Source organism: Microtus oregoni, unplaced genomic scaffold (genome assembly GCF_018167655.1).
Source record: "Microtus oregoni isolate MIOR12 unplaced genomic scaffold, Mior012 000008F_ref0000371, whole genome shotgun sequence".
Lineage (NCBI taxonomy): Eukaryota > Metazoa > Chordata > Mammalia > Rodentia > Cricetidae > Microtus > Microtus oregoni.
The window spans coordinates 36,903,343-36,917,894 of NW_024543067.1; the positions used below are offsets into that span (position 1 = coordinate 36,903,343).

The 14,552-nt window shown below is 41.1% G+C and overlaps 1 protein-coding gene across 1 annotated transcript; it reads right to left on the minus strand.

Moving 5' to 3' along the window:
- Positions 1-2,877: 2,877 nt before the first annotated feature.
- LOC121451450 (zinc finger protein 26-like) lies at positions 2,878-13,527 on the minus strand. The gene is given in 6 exon segments (XM_041656910.1): positions 2,878-4,265; positions 4,268-5,585; positions 5,802-5,899; positions 8,613-8,739; positions 10,280-10,365; positions 13,365-13,527. Coding segments are annotated over 5 exon segments (1,698 nt in total). The 5' UTR covers positions 10,283-10,365; positions 13,365-13,527; the 3' UTR covers positions 2,878-4,113.
- Between the last annotated feature and the right edge of the window lie 1,025 nt (positions 13,528-14,552).

The following is a 14,552-nucleotide window of genomic DNA, read 5'->3' on the forward strand; positions in this document are numbered from 1 at the left end:
GCTCACTCTCAGGAAGCATCTGGTGCCCAGACTGAGACAGATAAAGTTTGTGGGAAATGTCAACATTTTATGGCATTTCTAGAAAATTTAAGGGAACTGATAATTGTGGCCCAGGTCTGATTTAATATGCTTATGTTATGTCCAATCATTTTGTACCCCATACCCACTATGCTAACCATGCTAATGTTGTGGGTTTTGCCTATAAAAGTTTTCTGGAATTACTGTTTGGGGTGCTCTACCTCTTTGGAGACTAGAGACACCCGATGGCGCTATCGTTAACGTTAAGACTCTTGCTTCTTGCATCTGCTGGATTGGTTAATTGAGTCATGGGGCTTCTCCCCCTTGGGCCCGCACCCAAGTGGGTGAGGGTCTTTCAATAGCATCTGTTGATTCTTTCTTTTTCATTTTTCTTTTTTTCTTTCTTTTTTCTTTTTTTGTTTGTTTGTTTGTTTGTTTTTCAAGACAGGGTTTCTCTGTAGTTTTTGGAGCCTGTCCTGGAACTAGCTTTTGTAGACCAGGCTGGCCTCAAACTCATGGAGATCCACCTGCCTCTGCCTCCTGAGTGCTGGGATTAAAGGTGTGCGCCACCACCACCCAGCAATATTGAGACTTTCTTTTGACCAAGTATGTGGTTTTGGAGTTCTATTCTTTTGTATGTGGGTAAAACACTCTGTAAATATGTTAGATCCACTTAGTTATAATGTGTTAACTCCAATAACTGTTTAGGCTTTGTCTGAATGACCTGTCCATTGGCGAGAGTGGAGTACTGAATTCTCCCACTGTGTATGAAAGTCAATTTGTGATTTAAGCTGTAGTGTGTTTCTGTTTACAAAAGTGGGTATGGTTGTGTTTGGAGCATAGATGTTAAGAATTGAGATGTCAAGTTGATGGATTTTTCCTTTGATGAGTATGAAGTGTCCTTCCTAATCTCTTTTGATTAGTTTTGGCTTGAAGTCTATTTTGTTACATATTAAAGTAGCAATGCCAACTTGCTTCTTAGGTCCGTTTGCATGGAATATCTTTCTCTAAAAGATATTCCCCTGAAGTAATGGTACTGATGTTCAGGTGTGTTTGTTAGATACAGCAGAAGGGTGGATCCTAGCTTCTACCCATTCTGTGGGTAGTCTGTGTCTCTTTATGTCAGAAAATTAGGTCCATTGATATTAAGAGATTTCAATGATCAATGGTTGTTGATTCCTGTTATTTTGTAGTTGGTGGTGGTGAGTGGTGGTGTGTAGGTGTGAGTGTGGTTCTTTTTTGGCTGGTGCAGGATTATTTATTTCCTGTGTTTTCATGGGTGTAGTTAACCTTTTCAGATTGGAGTTTTCCTTCTAAGCACCTTCTATAGGGCTAGATTTGTAGATAAATGTTGTTTAAATTTGACTTTATCATGGAATATCTTATTTTCTTCATCTATGTTGACTGAAAGTTTTGCTGGGTATAGCAGTCTGGGTTGGCATCTGTGGTCTTATAGAGAAGCAGCACATATGTCCAGGCCCTTCTGACTTACAGAGTCTTCATTAAGAGGTCAGATGTAATTCTAATATGTCTGCATCTATATGTTACTTGGTCTTTTCCCCTTGAAGCTTTTAATATTCTTTCTTTCTTTGTTCTTTAGAAGGTGAACAATGATACAGAAGTGTAAGCCAAATAAACCGTTTCCTCCCCAAGTTTACTTTCGTCACAGCAATAGTAACCTTTCAAAAAACTCATTGCCTCAATACTACCAAGTTAGACTTGGGTAGAATTATTTTTTTAGTGTTTCATTCATGTCCAACCTGAAGTGAATAGACATTTATTTCTGTCTACCCAGGAAAAGTTAAACATAATTAACATGTAAACATGTACCTATAAAACCTAATATGACTTGGAGAGGGTCAGTTGTATGGCTGTGATGGGTGGGAAGACATACAACTGAGGCTGGTGCATGTAAAAGTGGAGTTTCCATGAGGTCAGTACTGATAATGACTCTATTTCCCCATTTGCCTTGCTGTAGAGTACGCTATAAGTGGTTGTGTGCTTCCCGTGATGGGTGATAAAACATGCATCTGAGATTCAAGTACTCTTAGGGTAAATCTTGGGATAACCACTTTCTTCTACATGGCATAGGATGGCATACTCTCTTGAAGAGTACTGGATACCCCCGCTCCAAATGGCTGATCTATAACAACATATAATGCAGTATCTGAAAGTAAGACATATGAACCCTGATTATCTTACCACTGACATATTAGGTTGTCCATTGGTGAATTAATAATGGCATGGCTATTGTGAGCACTATCAACTGCTTCAGAGTTGGATTTAAGGCTACTGCACATCGATGAGGGAAGCTTCTTTTTTGCAGATGACAATGGTTACTATGGAAATTCCTAACTAGTCAAGTTAGCTGCTGAAAGTGACTGTTAGAGAGGCTTGGTGGACCAGTCCTCTGTAATCAACTGTAAACAGATGAAAATAATCCAGAATCTACATATCACCCCCATTCAAAGTTCAGACAACATTGTATAGGATCAGATGTGAAGAATATAAGAGCTAAATGAAAGACTGGAGCATTGTGCAGCTACTTTCTCTGAATAGAAACATCCCCCTCCCTCCTAGAGAGAAGATAGATGTGCAAAACTCAACAAGCTAAGGAAACAAGATTCAGAAGTTCAGAAAGCTACAAGATTCCCAAGGGCACTTCAGAAGGATTATAAAACAATAAACAACTACTAGGTAGAGACTCTCCTGCAGATGTTGTACGTAGAGACTCTCCTGCGGATGTTGCCTGCAGACTGGGCAGAGAGGTTCAAGAATGCAGCTTTCATTAAATGAAATGTTGCCCAGGATGGGCTTTTCACGTATGAATCACGCATACTCCTGAAAGTAAACCTAAGTCACTATTTAGCCTACTGCTGTGAAGAGACACCATAACCAAGACAAGTATTATAAAAGCATTTAATTGGAGGCTGGCTTACAGTTCCTGCTATCGTCATGGCAGGAAGCATGTGGTAGTATGTGGGAAGATATGATATTGGACAGGGAGCTGAGAGTTCTATATCCTGATCTACAGGCAGAGTGAGACTGGGTCTGGCACAGGCTTTTGAAATATCAAAACCTACACCAACACATCCCCCACCGAGGCCTTATCTTCTAATCTTCTCAAATAGCACCACTCCCAGGTGACTAAGCATTCAAATATATAAACCAATGGGGCCATTCTTATTCAAACTACCAGAAACCCCTAACCCTTGTTCCTATAAGTAACCCCCCAATAAGTTCAGTGGCTCACCAAACTCTATTTGGATGGAATAATTTCTTTCATCTGTCCAGTGCCCCTACCTGGGGTGAATAGCTGTTATTCCAATTGCCCCCCAAAAGCTAATACAACACAAATCATTAGTACACATACATTGAAGTATTCAAAACACTAGAAGTACACCTATAGAGACACCTAAAATCCATGGCTCTGTGCACACAGGAGATTTGAAAATATATGGAAGTATTTGCCATAGTTCATATATGCAGTTTGTCTTCAGTGTGAGTCACACATTTCTTTTAGTTCCACTAGTCCTTTCCTTGAAGTTATTCACTACTATGAGATCACAGGTGAGCATTAATTAAACTAGTTAGCAGGCGTGTTACTGCTAGACATATCGCAAATCAGTAGTGTTTTTCTCTACTGCAATTGTTCACATAAATAGGGTGACTCTCCTGTGCGCATGCTCATGTGGCTACAAAAATTGGACCACCTAAATTTTATACCACACACTGTACATTCAAAGGGTGTCTCTCCAGTGTGAGTTCTCAAATCTATATTAAGAGATGAGGAGGAAACAAGGCCTTTCCACACTGTTCGCAGTCAAAGGGTTTCTCTCATGTGTGATTTCTTAGATGTTAAAAATGTGAGGAAGGAGTGAAGGCATTCTGACATTCTCTGCATTCACCTGACTTTCTCCCATTGTCAGTGAGTACAACTGTCACAAAGACAGGGTGGCCACCAAAGACTTTTTCACAGTCCTTACACTGATAGGATTTTAGTCCAGTGTAAATTCGGAAGGGAATCTTAAGGCATGCAAATTTCTAAAATTTTATACATATCTGATATCCAAAAGCTTCTCACCAGTATGAGTTTTAATACGTTGAGTAAGTTAAGAAAACCTGATGCTCTCCCACACTGCTAACACAGATAGGGCTTCTCCCCAGTGTCCTTATATGTCTGTTAAAGCATGGGCACCCACTGAAGGCTTTCCCACAATCCTTACATGCATAGGGTTTCTCTCCCTATGAGTCTTCATGTGTCTGCAAAGGTAGGTAGACCGTGTAAACGCTTTCCCACACACTGGACACTCAAATGGCTTCTCTCCGGTGTGAATTCTCAGATGCACAGTGAGATACGAGGAAGATGCAAAGGCCTTTCCACATTGATAGCATTCAAAGGGTTTCTCTCCCGTGTGACTTCTTAAGTGTTCAATAAGGCCTGAGGAGGTACTGAAGGCTTTCTCACATTCGTTACATTCATAGGGCTTCTCCCCAGTATGAGTCAATACGTGTTTGGTAAAGGTAGTCCGTCCAGTGAAGGCTTTCCCGCATTCCTTACATTGAAATGGTTTTATTCCAGTGTGAATTTGGAAGTGTTTCTTAAGGCATGAGGAATTCCTAAATGATTTTGTGCACACCTGACATTCAAAGGGTTTCTCACCAGTATGAATTTTCATATGTTCAGTTAGTTGATAAAAGCTAGTAAATGCCTTCTCACATTCCTTACAATCGTAAGGCTTCTCCCCAGTGTGTGTTCGTAAATGTTTATTAAGGCATGAGCGCACAGCAAAGGTTCTCCCGCACTCCTTACATCCATAGGGTTTTTCTCCAGTGTGAGTTCGCATGTGAATCCGAAGGTAGGAGGAACGTGTGAACGCTTTCCCACACACTGTACACTCAAAGGGCTTCTCTCCAGTGTGAGTTCTCAAGTGTGCAGTAAGATAGGAGGAAGAAGAAAAGGCCTTTCCACACTGGTCACATTTAAAAGGTTTCTCTCCTGTGTGACTTCTAGAATGCTCAGTAAGTCCTGACCATTTACCAAACACTTTCCCACACTCTGTGCACTCGTAAGACTTCTGCCTTTTATGACTTTGTACGTGCGTAGTAAGGCCTGAGTGTGCAGTAAAGGCCTTTTCACATCCCTTACCTCCAGAGCATTTCTCTAAAGCAGAACAATTTGTGGGCTGAGTAAAAACTTTCTTACTTTCTTCCCATTCATAGAAATTTTCTTTACTGTGAGCTTTGCTGTCTGCCGTAAGTTGCAACTGATTAACAAAGGCTTTCCCAAAATCACTGCATGCAACGGAATTGCCCAGAATGCATGTCCTCTGGTAAACAATGCTTGGGTTCAGAGCAAAGGCTTCTTCACAGTCAATCAACACAGAAAGTTTCTCTTCAGTAGAGGCTTTCTTGACTGAAGGAAGTAAGTCTTTTCTAGCCCAACTATATTCAGAAATCTTTTCTGTATTGCAAATATTCATATGTGCCTGAAGGCGTGGGTGTTCACTGAAGAATTTTCCAGCCTCCTTGGAGTCACAGAGCTCCCCTTCACTGTGGCTTCCTGCCTGGTGACAGAGAGATGAATGAGTACTAAAAATTTTTTCAGACTTACACAGGACGTTCTAAGGGTAACTCTAAAACACCATGCTAGGTAACTCAAAGCTTCATGCTAGGAAACAGATTCCTGTAGGCAAAGGCTACATCTCTCAAACATCTTTTATTCATGCATAGAAATATCACAGAATTCCAAATATTCTCTGACCTTGGAAACAAAGAAATACCTTTGTTAATCTTGCCAGTTGTGTCTCATTTGATATATCTGGCCAAAAACTCTCCAGCTGAAGTTCTGTCTCTTTTGTCTCAAGGTTCATTTTCCTTTCTGAAATAAAACATTATCAAAAGTACACATGCAATCATTTATACAACAAAATATGATGTTGAGTATTTATTCTGATATTGAACATGCTAAGTTAATAAAGCAAAGATAGAATTAAACAGATTTATTATATAATTGAATCCAATTATATAACTCTGTGATTTGGCAGTCATAAGGATCTAGGGTCAAAATAAAATTATTCTTTCTATTTACATTTATTTATTTATTTATTTATTTATTTATTTAGTGCATGGCATGGCAAAAAGGTGGAGGTTAGAAAAAAAATACTAGAAATGATTCTCTCCTTCTACCAAAATTTGAGTTCTAGGATCAAACACAAACAGGCTTGGAAGAAAGCACCTCTACCTACTAAGCAATCTCAGTGGCCCCAAAACAATTATTTTGGGTAACACGTGATGGTAAACAAGAGTAATATGATTTGGGGAAGAAAGCAGTATACAACTGCAAAAATACAGACATGAACTCAAAGTGTAAAAGAGAGGATCACTGTTGAAATTTTAGCCTGGATATGGGGCTGGAGATATGGGTCAGGGGTTAGGAGGACTTGCCACTTTTTCAGAAGACAAGGTTTCAAATCCCAGCATCCACACAATGGCTCACAACTATCTGTAGCTTCAGTTCCAGGAGGTCTGATGCCCTCTTCTGGCTTCTGTAGGTACCAAGCACATAAATGGTGTACAGACTGACATGCAGGCACAACACACATACACATAAAATGAAATATTTCTAAATAACTTTTTTAATTTTAAAAAAAAAGTGTGAATAAAACAAATAATGCAGTAAAAGATGCTGAAAATCCCTCAGAACCTGCAGTCCAAGGACTGCGGTGCTCAGGCTCAAGACGGTCTTCTGTTTTTACATCTATTTATTTTGTATGCATCTGTGTTTGTGCATGTATACACATGAATTTAGGCTTGCAGCATGTGGGTTCAGGGAACCAAACTCGGGCAGTTAGGTTTGGCTGCAAGCTTCCTTACCTGTTGAGTTATTTCATCAACTCCCAGCTTGGTTTTCAAAGGGGTTTTTCCCATCAGTGGCATTGAGAATGGATTTGCTCAAAATAAAATGTATTCATATATAAAAAAATTCCTATGACTAGAGCGATGGCTTAGCAGTAAGAGCACGAAACCTAGGGTCAGTTCCCAGCATGCACACAGCAGCTCAAAACTGTCTGTAGCTCCAGTCCCAGGGCTCCACAGGTACTGCACACGTGGTACACAAATATACATGTAGACAGATAAAAATAAAAATAAAGGAAAAACTTTTTCCCAAAATAAGGTTCCTCATACTTCAAAATATACTGACCTTGTCAATAAGAAATTATTTTAACCCATGATCACACTGGAGACTGTCTTGTTCCACTATAGTCAACAAGTTTACTTCCTCCAACAAAGAGGTCAGGCTGGGTTTGACAAGCTGTACTCTGATATATAGAAAATGATATATCAATGACAGAAGCTCACAAAAGGGATGACAAACTTCCCCATGAAAGAGAAGTTATATTTCTAATGAAACATGAGAATTATTATCTTTTTTGAAATAGGGTCTCAGGTAGCCAGGCAAGCCTTGAACTCACTATGTGACCAAGGCCGAGCTTGACTATCTCCTAAGTACTGAAATTATAGGCATGCAACACCATGCTTAGTTTTATGCAGTACTGGGAACTAAACCCTTTGTGTATGTTAGACAATCACTTTACAAATACTGAGACATACCTATTCCCTAGACCCTCTTATATAAAGATTTACTTTTACTTTGTGTATATGAATATTTGCCTACATGTATGTATGTATACCATATGTGTGCAGGTGCCCAAGAAGGCCAGAACAAGGTGTCAGATCCTCTGAGATTGGAGTTACAGATAGTTATGAGTTGCCATGTGGATACAAGGAACTGAACCTGGGTCCTCTATAAGAATAGCAAATGCTCTTAATCACCTAGTCATCTCTCCAACTCTTGGAATTAGTTTTAAGTAGTTCAAAATGCAAATATTCAATATTTGGGCTATACTTGATTTCTGATATTACATTCGGGCCTACACATAGAGTAAAGCAATGGTGGCAAACACCTTTAATCCCAGCACTCAGAGGTGAGTTCAAAGCCAGCCTGGTCTAGAGAGCAAGTTCCAAGACATCCAGGGCTACACAGAGAAACTCTGTCTTGAAAAAAAAAAATTAGATGCAAACATTACTAAGATTTTTCTTCAAACTGGATGCAACAGAAATGGAGAAATATCTTAAATCTCATTGGAAATGACTATACCAATATTGTTTAGTTTTTTTGTTTGTTTTGATTGTGTTGAAACATTGTCTTGCTATGCAACCATGGCTGGCCTTGTGCTTGTTACATAGCTTAAATTGGCCTTGAGTTTGAGGCAATTCTTCTGTCTCAACCTCCTGCATGCCGGGATTATAAGTGTGTACCATCATGCTCAGCTAGTTGTTACTGTGTGAAACAGTCACATGAAAAAATGTGATAGCAGGTGACAGGAACACAAATGGAGAGTTTTCTGATTCAGTACATTTCTAAGGAAATGAGAGGGATGTTACTAACTAATTTTAAAGCCACACTGTTGACAACTGCCAATAACAGATTAAAATGTGCTAGGACAATGACAATGTCTCTATTATTTCCCACTATATTCACAGTTACATCATCAATCTACAGATGCTACAGGAGACAATGACAGTCTTACCTACTGTGGCCAGGTTCTGGTAGTTCTCCAGCATCACGTCTCTGTAGAGGTCTCTCTGAAATCCATCCAATAAATTCCACTCCTCTTTGGTAAAGTACACAGCCACATCCTCAAAGGTCACTGAGTCCTAAACCATCACATACATGGCAGTTTGAGCAAAGTGACATCACCTATGTTCACTGAAGAATGCAAAAGTGACCCCCATGCCTGTAAAGGGGTCTACTCCCGTATTCTATCCCAGAGCTCAGATAAGACATCTCTATCCACACTCATTCTGAGGACCTCATATATCAATCATCTGACTTTCGGAACCACTTACTCATAAAGTTACACTTCTACAACTCATACAGGGAGCTCTTCTCAGCCTGTTGATCTACCCTGTAGATACTCATAAGCACAATATAAAGACTTGCTAAATATGGGGTAAGAGATGGCATATCGGGTAAGAGTATTTGTTCTTACAGAGGACATGGATTTGGTTCCTAGCATACACACTGTGCTTCACAACCATCTGTAATTCCAGTTCCAGAGGATCCACTTTTCTCTTCTGACTTCCATGGGCAGCAGGCATATACATGGTATACATACATACATGCCAAACACACATACACAAAAAAAAATTAAATTTTAAAAAGATAATTTGTTAAAGCCAGGTGGTGCTAGCTCATACCTTTAATCCCAGCACTTGGAGGCAGAGGCAGGTGGATCTTTGTGAGTTCGAGGCCAGCCTAGTCTACAAGAGCTAGTTCCAAGACAGGCTCCAAAGCTATAGAGAAACCCTGTCTCAAAAAAACAAAAGAAAAAAAAAGATAATTTGTTAATCATATATGTGTGCATTCTTGGAGAAAGAGATCTGCAACTTCCTTATCATCTGCTATTATACTTAGAAAAATATATTAGGTTGTCAGTACCAGGAAAATTGAGAATAGCATGATTACTAAAACAATAAGATAATTCTCATAGTAATTTCTCACCAATGTGAGACACACCTTCCCAGGAAAATCCAACTAAGAAATGCAGTTTTGGCATGTTCTTTGCTGTCACCGTTGTTCTGATGAGCTGTGGGTACAGTTCTACTTACAAGGAAATGTTTTCTCTGTTGATCTGATTATCACATCTTTTGGAAAGACACCAACAAAATCCATGTTATTATTAGATAAGCTCTATATTTTTCATTATTACAGTACTCTTCAGAAACATCACTCCATCTTGTATGAATTTCATTTCTCAAATAACTTTCCATGTCTCAATTTTCTACACTGGAATTCTTAGTCTTCTGTGAATATACAAAATAAAAAGTATTCTAGTGGTTCACATCTTTAATCCCAGCACTCAGAAAGCAGAGGCAGGAAGGTCTCTGAGTTCAAAGCCAGCCTGATCTACAGACTGAATTCTAGGACAGACAGATGGACAGACGGACGGACAGATGGATGGACAGATGGATGGATGGCAGGCAGACAGATCCTAGTGGTTCACATCTTTACAGCACTTGGGAGGCAAAGACTATCTCTGAGTTCAAAGTCAATCTTGTCTACATAGCAAGTTCCAGACTAGCTAGGGTTACATAGTAAAAACCCTAGAATAAACAAAAGGAAAGAAAATTTAAAAAGAAAGTAATACTGGGAGCTGACAACACAGAGAAAAAAAAGATCCTTTGTTAAACTTACCATTTGTATGTCTCAGAAAATATGTCCTCTCAGCAAATCCTGCTGATATATTAAATGTTTGAGTTTGTTTAAAGCATTTTCCGGTTCTGAAATTTTGCAAACAAAAAAGAAATTTCAGCTTGAAGACAGAAAAGGCAAAGAAATGAAAAATTAGTTGGAGGTAAAACTTATAGTCCTCTTTGCAGTTGCTTTCAAAATAAAGATAAACAGAGTAAGGGCCATGAAAGACCTCAGTAAGTAAAGGTGTGCGCTGTAAAACCTAATGCCCAGAGTCTGGACCCAAGACCTCAGCAGGTAAAGGTGTATGCTGTAAAACCTAATGTCCAGAGTCTGGACCCAAGACCTCAGCAGGTAAAGGTGTATGCTGTAAAACCTAATGTCCAGAGTCTGGACCCAAGACCTCAGCAGGTAAAGGTGTGTGCTGTAAAACCTAATGTCCAGAGTCTGGACCCAAGACCTCAGCAGGTAAAGGTGTGTGCTGTAAAACCTAATGTCCAGAGTCTGGACCCAAGACCTCAGCAGGTAAAGGTGTGTGCTGTAAAACCTAATGTCCAGAGTCTGGACCCAAGACCTCAGCAGGTAAAGGTGTGTGCTGTAAAACCTAATGCCAGAGTCTGGACCCAAGACCTCAGCAGGTAAAGGTGTATGCTGTAAAACCTAATGTCAGAGTCTGGACCCCAAGACCCACATCATAGGTGATCAGACTTCTGGAAGTTGTCTTCTAACCTATCTATACTGTGACATGCATGTACACACACACACACACACACACACACACACACACACACATTATACTTCCAATTTCACTGAATTTATCAGTGACCAGTTTCTGTCCTCTCATTCTGTTCTTCCTATTGTTTTTTTTTATTATTAGTTGTAGTTTTTTTATTATTAGTTTTTTATTATTAGTTGTAGTATTATTACATTTAGTCCTCGGAATGGAATTCAGGTCATTTAGATAAGCAGCAAATACCCTTACCCACTTGCCATCCCACTAACCTTCTAATTATGTCAACGCTGACATGCTACTCACCATCTAAACAAAGAATGACTAGCAAGTTAAGGAGGCTCTTAAGGAAACAGAGGATCTCACAGACCCTGAGCCTGTTACCTACTATATAAAAACAATACCTAAACGTGGCAAGAAACGGAGAGAATGGAAACCAAACTTGGATCCTCTGATATAGTCCACCTTAAGTTAGGCAGGGGCTTGCCTGCCCTCAGTCCTTGACATTGTGAGGATTGCTGAAGAGGACCACTCCTACCCTAGAACATCTGACTACCTAGAATGTCCCTTGTCCCTTAAGATTAATCGAGTGAATAATGGGAATGTGTAGACTATACAAATGGCACTGTTGACAGTCATATGTAATGGAGCTTAATGGAACTCTGTTCTTCCCATTCAGTAGCAAGGACATCCATAATGAAGGGCAGTACCCAAAACACGAAATACTTGACGGAAGGTCAAGCCATCATTGTATTGCTTAATGTTCTGCCACAGATTGTCTCATCTTTGGATTTATGAGTTACTGGACAATTACTTTAAAATTCTCTCCTTCAAGCCCTGGGAGGTGGCATATGTCTATAATCCCAACATTTGAGGGAAAGGGGTAAGCAAACCACTGAGTTTGAAGCCAAGTTGACCCATATAGTGAGTTCTAGTCCAGCCAGAGCTACATAGTGAGATCCTATCTTGAAACAAAATTATACAAAACAAAAACAAACAAATTCTTCAGGGAGCGGGGACAGATGCTCAGTGGCTAAGAGCACTTACTGCTCTTATAAAGGATTCAGCTTCAGTTCTTCAAATGGGCCACAGTTGCCTGTAATTTTGTTCCAGGGGATTTAAGGATGACTTCTGGCTTTCTCAAGCACACACTCAAGCACACACACACACACACACACACACACACACACACCCCATCTTGGAACTTTTTCTTGACAGTTAACAAAAACATAAAAGAATATGTGTCTATTTATATAAAACAAGGCAAACTTTCTCCTCCACCACACCTAGGAGTGGTCATGTCCTTTCCTTTCCTTTTTATTTCTTTTTTTTCCCCCATTCATCTGGTGCCACAAGTGAAACAGCCTGCTCTTCCCACACTTGGCCAGCATTCCAGCTTTCTTGGGTCCCCACCAATGATGCCCCAAAGTCAGCAGAGAGTAGACATAGAGAAGACTGTGTCACCCCTTATCATTTATTTATTAGCAACAAAAGGCTGGGATGTTAAGTTTCAAACCTGGAACAAATGGTTGAGGTGCCTCGTTAATCTACCAAAGGAGACCTGGCTGTCAGGTTCTCCCAGCTTCCCTCTGTCTGGCATACTCTGCCAGGTAACCTGAACTCACCAACTCAGGACGCTGGGCTGCTCTTCCCTGTACCTTCCCAACCGTTTTCATTGCCTGCCCCTTTGTTTGTGCCCTTCCCCTCCTGGCTGCTGAGCCTGGTCTCCCTCTCCTATCTCCTCACATGGCTTAGGGTCAGGTCCACTCTGGACTCTCCCAGATGTCCCTGACTCTGGCTATGCTCTCCCACATATCTATATTTTCTCCTCCACCATACCTAGGAGCAGGTATGCTCCTTTCCTTTTCATTTTTTTTTTTTCATTCAGAGGACCTGAATTCACTTCCTAGCACCCACATGAATACTCGCAGCAATCTATAACTCCGTTTCTAGGGGAACAGATGCCCTCTTCTGGCCTCCACAGGGACCAAGCATGTATGTGATGGAAAGCTAGGCATGCAGGGAAAAAAAAAAAATCTATACTCATAATAAGATAAAATAAATTTAGATGTATTTTGGAAGGAGTGTGGAGAAATTTAGCTTTACTCAGGCTACTTATTAGTAACATTGTTGTTGAGCCAAGATTTTGTGACGGCCTCCCAGACTAGCCTCAAACGCCCGATCTTCCTAACCCCGCCTTTGAGTGCACACGCGTGCTCCACCACATCCAGCAACAACGCAGTTATGCTGCTGGGGCTGTAGTTGGCTCAGTGGAGTGTGCACACTGCTCTTGCAGAGGACCCGGGTTCGGTTTGGTTCCCAGATTTCGCAGCCGCCTTAAGCCAAAAAGACGCTCACCTCAACCAAGTGAATACTTCCGATCCTCCAACTCCTGAAGACTTAAGACCAAAACCCAACGTGCGTAAATCCTTTTCCTTTTGAACGAAAACGGAATGAGGGTCGCGCTCGCCCAAGAAAGCGCCGACGGCTCAGAGGAGGGCACCCCTGTCACCCAGGCGGCCTGCTGGACACAGCCTCGGAGAAGCAAAGAAACTACAAATCCCAGAGTCCCTACCGGAAGAAACCCAAGGAAACAACCGACAGTGCTTTCGTTTCCGGCCTACGGCTTCAGGACCGGTTCCGGCTCCAGCTCTGGTTCTGCTTCTCGTAATTTGGAAACCGGTTAACCGGTGGTGGCGCACGCCTTTAATCCCAGCACTCGGGAGGCAGAGGCAGGCGGATCTCTGTGAGTTCGAGACCAGCCTGGTCTACAAGAGCTAGTTCCAGGACAGGCTCCAAAACCACAGAGAAACCCTGTCTCGAAAAACCAAAAAAAAAAAAAAAAAAAAAAAAAAAAGAAATTAGAATTCCCTCTCACGAAGGTGCAGTTGGCCCTCGGTGGACCGGATGCAGGGAAGAGAAGCAGAAACAGACCCACAAGGTTGAGGTCACATTTAGGAAGGTGGTCCGGGCTGCGGGTGGGGATCGCCCACTAGCGGGACTTCAGAGGCAGCTTGGAGGTGATTAGCTCTAGTGTTGAGCGTAGGACTCCATAAAAATGAACTAAATCCTATTTAATTATTCTGCCTTTTAGATTGTGATCTCTCCTCTTTATCTGGACACCGTCTCTGTTCCGACAGTTGAGACTTGGGGTTTTCTGTCCTATCGGGATGGACCCAGTGCACAGGAGTCCATAACAGAATTGTTATGAAGAGACACCTGAAGTCGCTGGAGACATGAATTCTTTCCGGTCTTTAGACAAGCTGAGTTTGGTTAACAGCATCTTCACTGGGCAACTGAAAACCACCTGTAATTCCATCTCCAGATATCTCTCTCTCTCTCTCTCTCTCTCTCTCTCTCTCTCTCTTCCTCCCTCCCTCCCTCCCCCTTCTTCCTCCCCCCCCCCCCCTCGTCTAACATTTAATTCTGGTTTGTATGAAATTTGCTATGTAGATATATGTAGACCAGGATCGCTTGTAACGCACAGAGATCTACCAATCTCTGCTTACCGAAGATTTGGAATTTAAGTAGCTACTAAAAACAGAA